The 17,481-nt window shown below is 44.5% G+C and overlaps 1 protein-coding gene across 1 annotated transcript; it reads left to right on the top strand.

Moving 5' to 3' along the window:
- Positions 1–2,238: 2,238 nt before the first annotated feature.
- LOC143290947 (glutathione S-transferase 1-like) lies at positions 2,239–13,248 on the top strand. Its single transcript, XM_076600519.1, has 4 exons — positions 2,239–2,328; positions 5,080–5,195; positions 6,743–6,850; positions 12,463–13,248. Exons 2-4 carry the CDS (start codon positions 5,082–5,084, stop codon positions 12,634–12,636), a joined length of 396 nt encoding a protein of 131 aa, XP_076456634.1. The 5' UTR covers positions 2,239–2,328; positions 5,080–5,081; the 3' UTR covers positions 12,637–13,248.
- Positions 13,249–17,481: the final 4,233 nt, after the last annotated feature.

Raw genomic sequence — 17,481 nt, forward strand, 5'->3', positions numbered from 1 at the left:
GGTGACGGGAGAGAGAGAGGTGAGTTCACACTAAGCCACAGTTTCAGTTTCAGTTTCAGTAGCTCAAGGAGGCGTCACTGCGTTCGGACAAATCCATATACGCTACACGGTCCACATCTGCCAAGCAGATGCCTGACCAGCAGCGTAACCCAACGCACTTAGTCAGGCCTTGAGAAAAAAAAGATAACTAACTAAATAACTAAATAATAATAGTATACTTAAAAAAAAGAAAAGAAAAGAAAAATAAATAAAATAAATAAATAAGACGACAATGATGATAAAAAAAGCAAATAAATGTAAAAAAAAAGCAAGAAAAAAAAGCAGACACACATTCACACATACACACACATATGCATAACAGATATGCACCAAACATGCAGTTTCACAGATATGAAAGCACAGTCAAATACACATAAACGTACATGAGCCCCAACACACACACACACACACACTTTACCCTGCACCCCCTCTACCCCCCTCCACACACTCATTTCAAGGCTACGTATCGCAGCTTCCACGGCACACACACACACACACGCTCCTCCCCCCCCCCCCCACACACACACAGAGAAAAAGTTACTTGTAGTGGGGCCCGTCAGGTCAAACACACAGTCAGCCGAAACATGCAGATTCACAGATATGAAAGCACAGTCAAATGAGTGTGTGGAGGGGGGTAGAGGGGGTTGCAGGGTAAGGTGTGTGTGTGTGTGTGTGTGTGTGTGTGTGTGTGTGTCCGCTTTACCTGGGATGACTAGAACAAGTTCGAACCCTGTGCGCGCGTACATTCTGCTGTCCTGACGTGGGTGTGTGTGTGTGCGTGTGTGTGTGTGTGTGTGTGTGTGTGTGTGTGTGTGTGTGTGTGTGTGTGTGTGTGTGTGTGTGTCCGCTTTACCTGGGATGACTAGAACAAGTTCGAAACCTGTGCGTGCGTACATTCTGCTGTCCTGACGTGGGTGTGTGTGTGAGTGTGTGTGTGTGTGTGTGTGTGTGTCCGCTTTACCTGGGATGACTAGAACAAGTTCGGGCCCTGTGCGCGCGTACCGATATATTCTACTGTCCTGGCGTGTGTGTTTTGTTCGTTCGTTCTTTAGTTTAACGTCTTTTCACTGTAAGTGATATTAGACGAGGGAAGGGAAAAAAAATCGAGTGGGAGGAGGGGGGGCGGGGGGGGGGGGGGGGGGGGGGAATTACTGTGTACGCATACGAGTAAGTGAAAGTGTGTGTGTGTGTGTGTGTGTGTGTGAAAATTATTGATTTAAGTTTTGTTTAAATAAAACAACAGCAAAAAAAACCCCCATAACAATATAACATATTTCAAATGAAAAACTAACAACTATAACAGCGAACCAACTGGACTATTTAACAAGGAGTTGAAAAAGTCATACATTAGCAATGGACTGCTGAAGATCGTCAACACTGAAGATGATTTCAGTTCAGGGATTTGAGACTTTAACATATCGCAAGTTGGTATATGATCGGCTGTTATGTGAGCACCACAGATGCAAGAAACGTGTGTTGTGTGTGTGTGTGTGTGTGTGTGTGTGTGTGTGTGTGTGTGTGTGTGTGTGTGTGTGTTATCTTCAGTTTAACGTCTATTCACTATAAGTGTTTTTTGACGGAAAGGAGAAAAGTAGTGGATAAAGGAAAGGGAATGCATGTGAATATTAGTGTAAAGGTATGTTATTATAAGAAAAAGTCTAAAGTGATTGTGGGGTGTCATGGGAAGGAGAATATGTATATGCATATCAACAAGTATTAACCTACAACAATGTAAATATAAATAACAACATTAATTATAATATATCAAAGGAGGATACCAACTGGACTGGAGTTTAAAATTTCTGAAAACATTCTAAGCAATGAATAATCATTCAAAATCTTTTCAGTGGCTAATGAAATATTGGAAGAAAAGTCATCAATTACATCTTTTGGAATTAACGGTCTTATGCGCGGACAATGAATGAGTAGATAGCTTACAGTTATTTGCTTACGGCATATACATTTTATATTTTTAGAAAATTTTGTACGAAAGGCATTTAAACGAATTCTGTACATCAGACTTGTAATTTGTCTTGAATGTGTGTGTGTGTGTGTGTGTGTGTGTGTGTGTGTGTGTGTGTGTGTGTGTGTGTGTGTGTGTGTGCGTGCGGGTGTGTGTGTGTGTGTGTGTGTGTGTGTGTGTGTGTGTGCGGGTGTGTGTGTGTGTGTGTGTGTGTGTGTGTGTGTGTGTGGCAGTGGCTCCCTTTGGGAAGGCTCCCTTCCTGTATTACAACGGTCAGTACTACGGACAGAGCATCGCCATTGCCAACTTCCTGGCCCGGGAGTTCGGTGAGTGAGGCTGTCTGGCTGTCATCAGTGGTACATGGTGTGTGGTTGTTATCAGGCTGTCTGGCTGTCAGCAGTGGTACATGGTGTGTGGTTGTTATCAGGCTGTCTGGCTGTCAGCAGTGGTACATGGTGTGTGGTTGTTATCAGGCTGTCTGGCTGTCAGCAGTGGTACATGGTGTGTGGTTGTTATCAGGCTGTCATCAGTGGTACATGGTGTGTGGTTGTTATCAGGCTGTCTGGCTGTCATCAGTGGTACATGGTGTGTGGTTGTTATCAGGCTGTCATCAGTGGTACATGGTGTGTGGTTGTTATCAGGCTGTCTGGCTGTCATCAGTGGTACATGGTGTGTGGTTGTTATCAGGCTGTCATCAGTGGTACATGGTGTGTGGTTGTTATCAGGCTGTCATCAGTGGTACATGGTGTGTGGTTGTTATCAGGCTGTCTGGCTGTCATCAGTGGTACATGGTGTGTGGTTGTTATCAGGCTGTCTGGCTGTCATCAGTGGTACATGGTGTGTGGTTGTTATCAGGCTGTCTGGCTGTCATCAGTGGTACATGGTGTGTGGTTGTTATCAGGCTGTCTGGCTGTCATCAGTGGTACATGGTGTGTGGTTGTTATCAGGCTGTCTGGCTGTCAGCAGTGGTACATGGTGTGTGGTTGTTATCAGGCTGTCTGGCTGTCAACAGTGGTACATGGTGTGTGGTTGTTATCAGGCTGTCTGGCTGTCATCAGTGGTACATGGTGTGTGGTTGTTATCAGGCTGTCATCAGTGGTACATGGTGTGTGGTTGTTATCAGGCTGTCAACAGTGGTACATGGTGTGTGGTTGTTATCAGGCTGTCTGGCTGTCATCAGTGGTACATGGTGTGTGGTTGTTATCAGGCTGTCATCAGTGGTACATGGTGTGTGGTTGTTATCAGGCTGTCAACAGTGGTACATGGTGTGTGGTTGTTATCAGGCTGTCTGGCTGTCAACAGTGGTACATGGTGTGTGGTTGTTATCAGGCTGTCAACAGTGGTACATGGTGTGTGGTTGTTATCAGGCTGTCTGGCTGTTAGCAGTGGTACACGGTGTGTGGTTGTTATCAGGCTGTCAACAGTGGTACATGGTGTGTGGTTGTTATCAGGCTGTCAACAGTGGTACATGGTGTGTGGTTGTTATCAGGCTGTCAGCAGTGGTACATGGTGTGTGGTTGTTATCAGGCTGTCATCAGTGGTACATGGTGTGTGGTTGTTATCAGGCTGTCAACAGTGGTACATGGTGTGTGGTTGTTATCAGGCTGTCTGGCTGTCATCAGTGGTACATGGTGTGTGGTTGTTATCAGGCTGTCATCAGTGGTACATGGTGTGTGGTTGTTATCAGGCTGTCTGGCTGTCATCAGTGGTACATGGTGTGTGGTTGTTATCAGGCTGTCATCAGTGGTACATGGTGTGTGATGTGGATGATGATGATGATGATGATACCCCAGGTATGTGATGTGTGATGTGGATGATGATGATGATGATGATGATGATGATGATGATGTTATACCCCAAGTGTGTGATGTGGATGTGGATAATGATGATGATGATACCCCAGGTGTGTAATGTGTGATGTGGATGATGATGATGATGATGATGATGATGATGATGATGATGATGATGATACCCCAGGTGTGTGATGTGGATGATGATGATGATGATGACGACGACGATGATGATGATGATGATGATGATGATGATACCCCAGGTGTGTGATGTGGATGATGATGATGATGATGATGATGATGATGATGATGATGATGATACCCCTGTTGTGTGATACATGATGATGATGATACCCCAGGTGTATGACACATGATGATGATGATGATGATGATGATGATGATGATGATGATACCCCAGGTGTATGACACATGATGATGATGATGATGATGATGATGATGATGATGATGATGATGATGATGATACCCCAGGTGTATGATACATGATGATGATGATGATGATGATGATGATACCCCAGGTGTGTGATGTGTGATGATGATGATGATGATGATGATGATGATGATGATACCCCAGGTGTATGACACATGATGATGATGATGATGATGATGATGATGATGATGATGATGATGATACCCCAGGTGTATGACACATGATGATGATGATGATGATGATGATGATGATACCCCAGGTGTGTGATGTGTGATGATGATGATGATGATGATGATGATGATGATGATGATGATGATGATACCCCAGGTGTATGACACATGATGATGATGATGATGATGATGATGATGATGATGATGATGATGATGATGATACCCCAGGTGTATGACACATGATGATGATGATGATACCCCAGGTGTGTGACACATGATGATGATGATGATGATGATGATGATACCCCAGGTGTATGACACATGATGATGATGATGATGATGATGATGATGATGATGATGATGATGATGATACCCCAGGTGTATGACACATGATGATGATGATGATGATGATGATGATGATACCCCAGGTGTGTGATGTGTGATGATGATGATGATGATGATGGTGATGATGATGATATACCCCAGGTGTATGATACATGATGATGATGATGATGATGATGATGGTGATGATGATGATATACCCCAGGTGTGTGATACATGATGATGATGATGATGATACCCCAGGTGTGTGATACATGATGATGATGATGATGATGATGATGATACCCCATGTGGAGGAGGGGTGTGAGCCATGTCCCCTGTGGTCAGGAATGGCCGGTGACAGTAGTGTGGAGCGGCTGAGGAATGACGAAGTGGTTCACCTGGTCCAGGACTGGATGAATCTGATGGCCACCTTTTACTACGAACAGGACCTGGCCACCAGGGTGGGCACACACATCTCCACGATTTGGATTTGTCTGCTTTCTCTCTCTCTCTCTCTCTCTCTCTCTCTCTCTGTCTCTCTGTGTGTTTCTCTCTATCCGTGTGTCTCTCTGTGTCTCTCTGTCTGTCTGTCTGTCTCTCTCTGTTTCTCTCTCTGACTACAAACTGGACCACGCTACCAGGGGGGTACACACATCTCCACGATTTGGATTTTTCTGGTTTCTCTCTCTCTCTCTGTGTCTCTCTCTGCCTCTGTCTCTCTCTGTCTCTGTCTTTCTCTGTCTGTTTCTCTCTCACTACGAACAGGACCAAGCCACCAGGGTGGGTACACACATCTCCATGATTTGGATTTTTCTGGTTTCTCTCTGTGTCTCTCTCTCTGTCTCTCTCTCTCTGTGTCTCTGTCTGTCTGTCTCTCTGCGTCTCTGTCTGTCTGTCTCTCTTTGTCTCTTTGTCTCATTCTCTCTGTCTCTCTCTGTCTCTCTTTCTATCTTTCTCTGTCTGTCTCTCTGTTTCTCTGTCTCTCTCTCTCTCTGTCTCTGCCTCTCTCTCTCTCTCTCTCTTTTGATTGAGTTGAGAATAAACGACCTTTTTTCTTTTTTTGTTATGGAACATCAATAGATTGCTTTCAAAAATCGAAGACCAAGATTTTTTTTCTCCTACTTGTATAGCTTTGACTTTGTATGCCCTGTTGAAGCATTTGTTGAATATTGTGACACAACTTTATTTGCTATTTATAATGTTTTCTCGGTAAACCTGCAATTAAATTTTCAGACCGGGGTTTGGTTTGTCTTATAAGAAGAAATGAATTTACTTCTTTTGTGTAGGTTATTGACGTAAAATGTATCAATTATTGTGTATTTCCTTTTGATAAACAGTTGTTTAGAACATTGAAAGATGTACTTTTTTGTGTGTGCGTATGTCCCTCCAGAAGGGTCTCCTTGTTTATATATCACTTTAATATTGACAGTGGTATTTATTTACTCGAAGATTGTTTGATTGACTGTTTATTGAACAATGATGCTTACGTTACATCATGTGGCTATTTGAATAGTAGAACGTCAAACATAGCTCAAGATTTTTCGCAACACTCTAATCAAGAATCACAGTATAAAAGCCAATCACTGAGTTCATTTCGCAGTTCACGAGATTGTACTATGACTAATCATGGCAAAATGTTGTTAGATATGTGCACTACTCTAGACCTAGGTATTCTAAACGGCGTGTGTAATGGCGATCTTGAAGGTCGCTACACCTACGTGTTGGATTTCGGTAGATGTGTGAATGATTATTTTATTTTTTCTGATGAACGTTTTGCCATAGTGTTTGGTTTATGTAAATTAAGTGTTGGTGAACGGATTGATTCTGATCATATGCCTGTCACAGTCTGTATTTCTTTCTTGATGTACTCCTTTCTTTCTTTACTTCTCTTCCTTCCTTCCTTCCTTCCTTCCTTCCTGCCTTTCATTCTTTCTCTCCGTCTTTCACCACGTGTATTGACAGCACTGTATAACTGTGAGTCTTGCTGTGTGCGTGTGGCCCCTTGCAGGCGGAGCTGAGGGAGAAGCTGCTGAAGACAGAGGTGCCCAGGTTCTGCGGCATCTTTGACCGGCTGCTGGCTGAGAACGGGCACACCGGGCACTTCGTGGGCACCAAGGTGGGTGGGCTACCTGTCCGTCATGCATGGGCACACCAGAGCAGAGAGCAGCAGCCTTTTTTTAAGCCCCCCCCCCCTCCCCACTCCCCCTTCTTCCTTTGGTTTTTTTTAACTCTTCGCAGGTGTCCTGTTGAGCTTGGAAACGTGTCTGTACCACTTCATTCTCCGTGTCTTGACGACGACTGTGAGGAGGTTCATCAGGAGGTCCTGTGGCTTGATGAACCCTGCCGCGAAACCTTTTCCTTTGTCACACGATCTGTGTGGTAGATGCTAAAAGATCCTCCTGTAGCATCTCATTAATTTTCAGTTGCACGTCTGCTGGATGGGGGTGCGGGGGGTGGGGGTGGGGGTGGGGGGGGGGGGGGGGGCGGGGGGGGGGGGGGATGGGGGGGGGGAGGGGGTGGATAAAGGCCAGCCCAGAACACCCCCCCCCCACAACCCACAACCCACCCACTTCTCTTTTCAGTAGCTTGGTTACCTGTAGAAAGGGGGTAATTTCCTGTCGGGGGGGAAAGGGGAGGGAGGGGCGGGGGCGGGGGTGGGGAGGGGGTTGGTGGGATGAGGGGAAGGGGGGGGGGGGGTCGATGTTGAGCAGCCAACGAGTGAACCTCGGGGAGTAATATCCCATTATGACTCCGGGATCAATTTCAGTTTCAGTTTCAATTTCTCAAGGAGGCGTCACTGCGTTCTGGGGGAAAAAAAGAATCCATAATACACTTCGCCACATCTAGGTAGATGCCTGACCAACAGCATAACCCAACGCACTTAGGGCTAGAGTACATACATATATATATAAAGTGGCAAGACAGGGTCTCCAACCTCCAGGTCCTAGAGAGGAGCGGCCTGCCCAGCATCAAAAGCCTGTTGATCCAGTGTCAGCTACGCTGGACAGGACACGTTGTCCGCATGACAGACAGCAGGATCCCGAAGATGCTTTTGTATGGCCAGCTGAAGGAAGGCCACCGTGAACTTGGAAGACCCTGCAAGCGCTTCAAGGACCCCTTGAAGACAAACCTCAAAGCCTGTGACATAGACATCGCTTCCTGGGAAACTGATGCCCTTGACCGCTGTCGCTGGAGGATGCTGTGCTCTGGTGGCATAAAGACGTTTGAAAACAAGAGAACGCTGGCCATTAAGGAGAAGCGTGAGCGAAGGAAGCAGGGCTCAACTTCCGGAGACGTTTCCCCTTGCAACACCTGTGGGAAGTGCTGCGCATCCAGAATCAGCCTCTTCTCCCATATGAGGACACACACCGACAGATAAGCCTGCCCGCCTACTTATCCGTCGGACCGACGGGAGACTCCATCATTATATCACACACACACACACACACACACACACACACACACACACACACACACACACACACACACATATATATATATATATCTTCGTGTACCTATCAGAGTTGATTTCTCCCACATAATTTTGTAAAAAAAAGTCAGCACTGTCGTTGCCATGGGTTCTTTTTTTCAATGCAATGATGATAAATAAAGACAACAATGATGATAAATAAGCAAATAAATGTAAAACATCATTGTTGTCTTATTTATTTATTTATTATTATTATTATTATTATTTTATTATTATTATCATTACTACTACCTTTTTTTTATATATTATAATTATTATTTATTTATTTATTTATTTATTTATTTATGTAAGCTTATCTATTATTTATTCACCTTTTTTTTTCTCAAGGCCTGACTAAGCGCCTTAGGTTACTGACGCTGCTGGTCAGGCATCTCCTTGGCAGACGTGGTGTAGCGTATATGGATTTGTCCGAACGCAGTGACGTCTCCTTGAGCTACTGAAACTGAAACTGAAACTTTTTCAATGCGCCAAGCCAGTGCTGCACACGTCGACGACCTCGGTTTATCGCACGCCCTCACACAGAAGCCCAGGGGGGGTCATCGTCTCATCCGAATCACTGGATGCTCAGTTTGAATTCCGGTCAGACCTGGGAGAAAGGGCAAGATCGGGATTCGAACCCTCACCGACGGGCGCAATAGCCGAGTGGTTAAAGCGTTGGACTGTCAATCTGAGGGTCCCGGGTTCGACTGAATCACGGTGACGGCGCCTGGTGGGTAAAGGGTGGAGATTTTTTACGATCTCCCAGGTCAACATATGTGCAGACCTGCTTAGTGCCTGAAACCTCTTCGTGTGTACATGCAAGCAGAAGATCAAATACGCACGTTAAAGATCCTGTAATCCATGTCAGCGTTCGGTGGGTTATGGAAACAAGAACATACCCAGCATGCACCCCCCCGAAAAACGGAGTATGGCTGCCTACATGGCGGGGTAAAAACGGTCATACACGTAAAAGCCCACTCGTGTGCATACGAGTGAACGCAGAAGAAGAAGAAGAAGGAGAAGAAGAAGAACCCTCACCCTCACAAGACTCTCTGGATTGGCAGATGAGCGTCATAACTATTCTACCACCTTCCGGGGTCTAATCAAACAGGGGGGAGGGAGTAGACTGAGGCTGTTACACCGGTCATACACTCAGCTTATATCACGACGACCTCGGTTTATCGCACGCACTCACACAGAAGCCCATGGGGTCATCGTCTCATCCGAATGATTGGACGCTCAGTTTGATTTCCGGTCAAACCTGGGAGAAAGGGCAAGATCGGGATTCGAACCCTCACCGACGGGCGCAATAGCCGAGTGGTTAAAGCGTTGGACTGTCAATCTGAGGGTCCCCGTGTTCGACTGAATCACGGTGACGGCGCCTGGTGGGTAAAGGGTGGAGATTTTTTACGATCTCCCAGGTCAACATATGTGCAGACCTGCTTAGTGCCTGAAACCTCTTCGTGTGTACATGCAAGCAGAAGATCAAATACGCACGTTAAAGATCCTGTAATCCATGTCAGCGTTCGGTGGGTTATGGAAACAAGAACATACCCAGCATGCACCCCCCCGAAAAACGGAGTATGGCTGCCTACATGGCGGGGTAAAAACGGTCATACACGTAAAAGCCCACTCGTGTGCATACGAGTGAACGCAGAAAAAGAAGAAGAAGGAGAAGAAGAAGAACCCTCACCCTCACAAGACTCTCTGGATTGGCAGATGAGCGTCATAACTATTCTACCACCTTCCGGGGTCTAATCAAACAGGGGGGAGGGAGTAGACTGAGGCTGTTACACCGGTCATACACTCAGCTTATATCACGACGACCTCGGTTTATCGCACGCCCTCACACAGAAGCCCAGGGGGGGGTATCGTCTCATCCGAATCACTGGATGCTCAGTTTGAATTCCGGTCAAACCTGGGAGAAAGGGCAAGATCGGGATTCGAACCCTCACCGACGGGCGCAATAGCCGAGTGGTTAAAGCGTTGGACTGTCAATCTGAGGGTCCCCGTGTTCGACTGAATCACGGTGACGGCGCCTGGTGGGTAAAGGGTGGAGATTTTTTACGATCTCCCAGGTCAACATATGTGCAGACCTGCTTAGTGCCTGAACCCTCTTCGTGTGTACATGCAAGCAGAAGATCAAATACGCACGTTAAAGATCCTGTAATCCATGTCAGCGTTCGGTGGGTTATGGAAACAAGAACATACCCAGCATGCACCCCCCCGAAAAACGGAGTATGGCTGCCTACATGGCGGGGTAAAAACGGTCATACACGTAAAAGCCCACTCGTGTGCACGTTAAAAATCCTGTAATCCGTGTCAGCGTTCGGTTTTCAGTTTTCAGTTTCAGTAGCTCAAGGAGGCGTCACTGCGTTCGGACAAATCCATATACGCTACACCACATCTGCCAAGCAGATGACTGACCAGCAGCGTAACCCAACGCGCTTAGTCAGGCCTTGAGAGAAAAAGAAGAAAGAAAAAAAAAGGGTGAATAGATAATAGATAAATACATAAAAAAAGAACTACTACTACTAATAATAATATGTATAAGGCGCAAAAACTTGATGAAGTGAACTATAAGCGTACATAAATAAATAAATAAATAAATAATAATTTTATAAAAAAAAACAAACAAAAAAACAAACAAACCCAAAAACCGCTACAATTAAACTGATTGGTCCACTCAATGCTGCTTCAATGTAAACACGCACGCGATTAGCTAAGCATCATAACATGATACCAAGGTTAGTAGTGACGGCCCTGGCCTCAAAGACTCTCTCACCCTCACAAGACTCTCCGTATTGGCAGATGAGCGTCATAACTATTCTACCACCTTCCCGGGTCTAATCAAACAGGGCGGAGGGAGTAGGATGAGGCTGTTACACCAGTCATACACTCAGCTTATATCACAGATTGACATAAGTTTACAGTTGGGCCAACAGCAAAGTGAGATTAATGGTTTCTCCATTGCAGTGGAAAATCATTCACAGCTTAGTCTTTTGTGAAGGACTATGACTCTCAAAATAGGAGGCAAAACTGCACTGGCTCTTAGTGCTGCAGCCTTGGGGGCTAGCTGGCCTTTGGGAACTGTCTTTTTATTTATATGGTGTGAATAATATTTCTATGCCCCCCCCCCCACCCCTGGGGTACATGAAATAAAATCTCTTGCCTTGCCTTAGGAACCATCCCCAACGCCGACTGTCCTCAGTAGTAAAACCCTCTTGGCCGAGAGAGTGGGGGATGTAACTTTGGTAAGACACACTCTCCACTATAATCAAATTCTAGCACCAGATAGTTGGGACAGCAGTTGCCTCCTCTGCTGTTCTGATGGTCATAGTTTGTGTGGAGTGATGGCCTAAAGGTAACGCGTCCGCCTAGGAAGCGAGAGAATCTGAGCGCGCTGGTTCGAATCACTGTTCAGCTGCCGATATTTTCTCCCCCTCCACTAGACCTTGAGTGGTGGTCTGGACGCTAGTCATTCGGATGAGACGATAAACCGAGGTCCCGTGTGCAGCATGCACGTAACGCACGTAAAAGAACCCACGGCAACAAAAGGGTTGTTCCTGGCAAAATTCTGTAGAAAAATCCACATCGATAGGAAAAACAAATAAAACTGCATGCAGGAAAAAATACCAAAAAAAAAGGGTGGCGCTGTAGTGTAGCGACGCGCTCTCCCTGGGGAGAGCAGCCCGAATTTCACACAGAGAAATCTGTTGTGATAAAATGAAATACAAATACAAATACATAGTGACACATAGTGGGGGCAGCAAGGTGGATGGTGACTAGTCTGCACTGTCGCCATCATCGCCTTCTTCTTCTTCTTCTTCTTCTTCTTCTTCCTCACCCTCTCCATTTCTTCTTCCTCCCTTTCTTCCTCCTTTTCTTTCACCGTGCTGTTGTCTTTATTCCCTCTCGTAACTAATGTCTTTTTTTGCACTCTTGTCTGCTTGTGTGTGTGTGTGTGTGTGTGTGTGTGTGTGTGTGTGTGTGTGTGTGTGTGTGTGTGTGTGTGTGTGTGTGCGTGTGTGTGTGTGTGTGTGTGTGTGAGTGTGTATGTGTGTGTGAGTGTATGAGTGTGTGTGTGTGTGTGTGTGTGTGTGTGTGTGTGTGTGTGTATGTGTATGTGAGTGTATGAGTGTGTGTGTGTGTGTGTGTGTGTGTGTGTGTGAGTGTGTATGTGTGTGTGAGTGTATGAGTATGTGTGTGTGTGTGTGTGTGTGTGTGTGTGTGTGTGTGTGTGTGTGTGTGTGTTCCAGTTAAGTCAGGCGGACCTGGCAGTGTACGACATGGTCACCAACATTCAGGTGTACCTGGGGACAGACCTGGAGGCAGGCCACCCCGGCCTCACCACCCTCAGACACACCGTGGAGTCCTACCCGCGCGTCATGGAATACCTCACCTCCAGGAAGGCACCGCTGCCAAAGGACTAGCACCTACACCTTCCTCTGTGGATGGCATTGTGTTAGTGCATACCCAGATTCAAACACTCGACTGTTGGCCGCCGTTCTTTCTCTGTTTCTGGACCTTGCGATTGGAATGAACTTCCTTTTTCGCTTCGTCAAGTCTCCACACTCAGCTCTTTCAAGTCTGGCCTTAAAACCCACCTCTTCCCAAAACAGCCTCCCTTGCCTGCCTCTTCCTTGTCTTTAGTTTCTACAGTTTTAGAGTTATGCATGTGTGTGAATGACTGGTGCGAAAGCGCTTTGATTTGTCTCTGCACAAGATCCAGCGCTATAGAAATACCATTATTATTATTATTATTATTAGTGTTAGTGTGATGTAACTTTTTGTTTTGTTTTGTCTTGCTTCAACAGTGTTCTCTTTGTGAAATGCAGACTCATCTCCGTGAGAAGAGTGCATCGCCAGATTTCAGCATCAGCCATAGCTTTATCTTGTTTGGTTTTATTTCTGTTTGCTAATGTGTGTGATCATTGGTTTCCCCGCTGCAATGTGAAGTCATTTACAGCTAAGTCTTTTGTGAAGGACTACGGCTCTGTAATTAGGAGAAAAGATTTGCTCTGGCTCTGAATGCTGCAGCCTTGGGGGGGAGGGAGGGGAGGGAGCGAGGGGGGGGGGGGGCAAGTTGACCTTTGGGAAACATCCCCAACGCTCCGACTGTTCTAAAGCCATCTTGACCTAGAGAGTGGAGATGTAACTTGGGCAAGACACTCTCCACTGTAATCCAATTCTAGCCCAGATAGTCAGGACAGCAGGTACCTCCTCTGCTGTTCCGGTGGTCATAGTCGGACGCGACTATCATACATATGCTGATATGTTTGTTAAGATAAGATAAGATAAGAATAACTTTATTATCTTCAACTGGAGAAATTTGGTCAGGTGCATTATCACAACATAGACAAGTAAACAACATGGGGACCATAACTGTAAAAGTCAACAACAGCTTTTACGAATATTACGAAGATACAAATGTAAAAGAATATCACATACACCGTTTCATACATACATCAACACACTGCAGGTAATAACTAGTATTCTTAATGTAAAAACAGAAAGAATTAAGAAACATTATTTGAATATAATTATAAACATAGCCTACTATACTGCACATTGATTATAATAGACAGATAAGATAAGAATAAAGATAAATAGCGGAAAACCGCAACAAGATAATCAGCACACACCCGCACCCCCCCCCCCCACCCCACACACTCGGATTACTTTATTAAACAAGAGTAATAAACATATGTTCTCAAATAAAAGCATTTCACATATTCGCTTTTAAAAACATTGCAGTTAATTATTACATCGTAATTATTAAACAGAAATATATTGATCAAATTTGATTTTCTACAAAATTTTCCCCCTGAGATAAAGTGCGCTGCGTTCAGGCTTCACACTGGACCTCAGTTGATCACCTCAGCTGAATGACCAGCGTCCAGACCGCCACTCAAGGTCCAGCGAAGGGAGAAGCGAAAATCTCGATCTGTGTAAAGGATTCGAACCCGTGACCACTCGCTTTCCAGTTGGACGCGCGCATTACCACTGCGCCACTGCTCCGCTTGTTCGTGAAAGCCAGACAGATCTAGAGGAAGGCACGGAAAGGCTGGAACTAATTATAGATAGACACAGAAAGGCTGGAACTAATTATAGATAGGCACAGAAAGGCTGGAACTAATTATAGATAGACACAGAAAGGCTTGGCAGTAGTGAGTAAAGATCCACACAGAGAACTAATTATAGATAGGCACAGAAAGGCTGGAACTAATTATAGATAGACACAGAAAGGCTGGAACTAATTATAGATAGGCACAGAAAGGCTGGAACTAATTATAGATAGACACAGAAAGGCTGGAACTAATTATAGATAGACACAGAAAGGCTGGAACTAATTATAGATAGACACAGAAAGGCTGGGCAGTAGTGAGTAAAGATCCACACAGAGAACTAATTATAGATAGACACAGAAAGGCTGGGCAGCAGTGAGTGAAGATCCACACAAAGAACTCATTATCGATAGACACAGAAAGGCTGGAACTAATTATAGATAGACACAGAAAGGCTGGGCAGCAATGAGTGAAGATCCACACAAAGAACTCATTATCGATAAACACAGAAAGGCTGGAACTAATTATAGATAGACACAGAAAGGCTGGGCAGCAATGAGTGAAGATCCACACAAAGAACTCATTATCGGTAGACACAGAAAGGCTGGAACTAATTATAGATAGACACAGAAAGGCTGGGCAGCAATGAGTGAAGATCCACACAAAGAACTCATTATAGATAGACACAGAAAGGCTGGAACTAATTATAGATAGACACAGAAAGGCTGGGCAGCAATGAGTGAAGATCCACACAAAGAACTCATTATAGATAGACACAGAAAGGTTGGAACTAATTATAGATAGGCACAGAAAGGCTGGGCAGTAGTGAGTGAAGATCCACACAAAGAACTAATTATAGATAGACACAGAAAGGCTGGGCAGCAATGAGTGAAGATCCACACAAAGAACTAATTATAGATAGACACAGAAAGGCTGGAACTAATTATAGATAGGCACAGAAAGGCTGGGCAGTAGTGAGTGAAGATCCACACAGAGAACTAATTATAGATAGACACAGAAAGGCTGGAACTAATTATAGATAGGCACAGAAAGGCTGGAACTAATTATAGATAGACACAGAAAGGCTGGAACTAATTATAGATAGGCACAGAAAGGCTGGAACTAATTATAGATAGACACAGAAAGGCTGGGCAGTAGTGAGTAAAGATCCACACAGAGAATTAATTATAGATAGACACAGAAAGGCTGGGCAGCAGTGAGTGAAGATCCACACAAAGAACTCATTATCGATAGACACAGAAAGGCTGGAACTAATTATAGATAGACACAGAAAGGCTGGGCAGCAATGAGTGAAGATCCACACAAAGAACTCATTATCGATAGACACAGAAAGGCTGGAACTAATTATAGATAGACACAGAAAGGCTGGGCAGCAATGAGTGAAGATCCACACAAAGAACTCATTATCGATAGACACAGAAAGGCTGGAACTAATTATAGATAGACACAGAAAGGCTGGGCAGCAATGAGTGAAGATCCACACAAAGAACTCATTATAGATAGACACAGAAAGGCTGGAACTAATTATAGATAGACACAGAAAGGCTGGGCAGCAATGAGTGAAGATCCACACAAAGAACTCATTATAGATAGACACAGAAAGGTTGGAACTAATTATAGATAGGCACAGAAAGGCTGGGCAGTAGTGAGTGAAGATCCACACAAAGAACTAATTATAGATAGACACAGAAAGGCTGGGCAGCAATGAGTGAAGATCCACACAAAGAACTAATTATAGATAGACACAGAAAGGCTGGAACTAATTATAGATAGGCACAGAAAGGCTGGGCAGTAGTGAGTGAAGATCCACACAGAGAACTAATTATAGATAGACACAGAAAGGCTGGAACTAATTATAGATAGGCACAGAAAGGCTGGAACTAATTATAGATAGGCACAGAAAGGCTGGAACTAATTATAGATAGACACAGAAAGGCTGGGCAGTAGTGAGTAAAGATCCACACAGAGAATTAATTATAGATAGACACAGAAAGGCTGGGCAGCAGTGAGTGAAGATCCACACAAAGAACTCATTATCGATAGACACAGAAAGGCTGGAACTAATTATAGATAGACACAGAAAGGCTGGGCAGCAATGAGTGAAGATCCACACAAAGAACTCATTATCGATAGACACAGAAAGGCTGGAACTAATTATAGATAGACACAGAAAGGCTGGAACTAATTATAGATAGGCACAGAAAGGCTGGAACTAATTATAGATAGGCACAGAAAGGCTGGAACTAATTATAGATAGACACAGAAAGGCTGGGCAGTAGTGAGTAAAGATCCACACAGAGAATTAATTATAGATAGACACAGAAAGGCTGGGCAGCAGTGAGTGAAGATCCACACAAAGAACTCATTATCGATAGACACAGAAAGGCTGGAACTAATTATAGATAGACACAGAAAGGCTGGGCAGCAATGAGTGAAGATCCACACAAAGAACTCATTATCGATAGACACAGAAAGGCTGGAACTAATTATAGATAGACACAGAAAGGCTGGGCAGCAATGAGTGAAGATCCACACAAAGAACTCATTATCGATAGACACAGAAAGGCTGGAACTAATTATAGATAGACACAGAAAGGCTGGGCAGCAATGAGTGAAGATCCACACAAAGAACTCATTATAGATAGACACAGAAAGGCTGGAACTAATTATAGATAGACACAGAAAGGCTGGGCAGCAATGAGTGAAGATCCACACAAAGAACTCATTATAGATAGACACAGAAAGGTTGGAACTAATTATAGATAGGCACAGAAAGGCTGGGCAGTAGTGAGTGAAGATCCACACAAAGAACTAATTATAGATAGACACAGAAAGGCTTGGCAGTAGTGAGTAAAGATCCACACAGAGAACTAATTATAGATAGACACAGAAAGGCTGGAACTAATTATAGATAGGCACAGAAAGGCTGGGCAGTAGTGAGTGAAGATCCACACAGAGAACTAATTATAGATAGACACAGAAAGGCTGGAACTAATTATAGATAGACACAGAAAGGCTGGAACTAATTATAGATAGACACAGAAAGGCTGGAACTAATTATAGATAGGCACAGAAAGGCTGGAACTAATTATAGATAGACACAGAAAGGCTGGAACTAATTATAGATAGGCACAGAAAGGCTGGAACTAATTATAGATAGGCACAGAAAGGCTGGAACTAATTATAGAT

The sequence above is a fragment of the Babylonia areolata genome, chromosome 16, assembly GCF_041734735.1.
Source record: "Babylonia areolata isolate BAREFJ2019XMU chromosome 16, ASM4173473v1, whole genome shotgun sequence".
Taxonomy (NCBI): domain Eukaryota; kingdom Metazoa; phylum Mollusca; class Gastropoda; order Neogastropoda; family Buccinidae; genus Babylonia; species Babylonia areolata.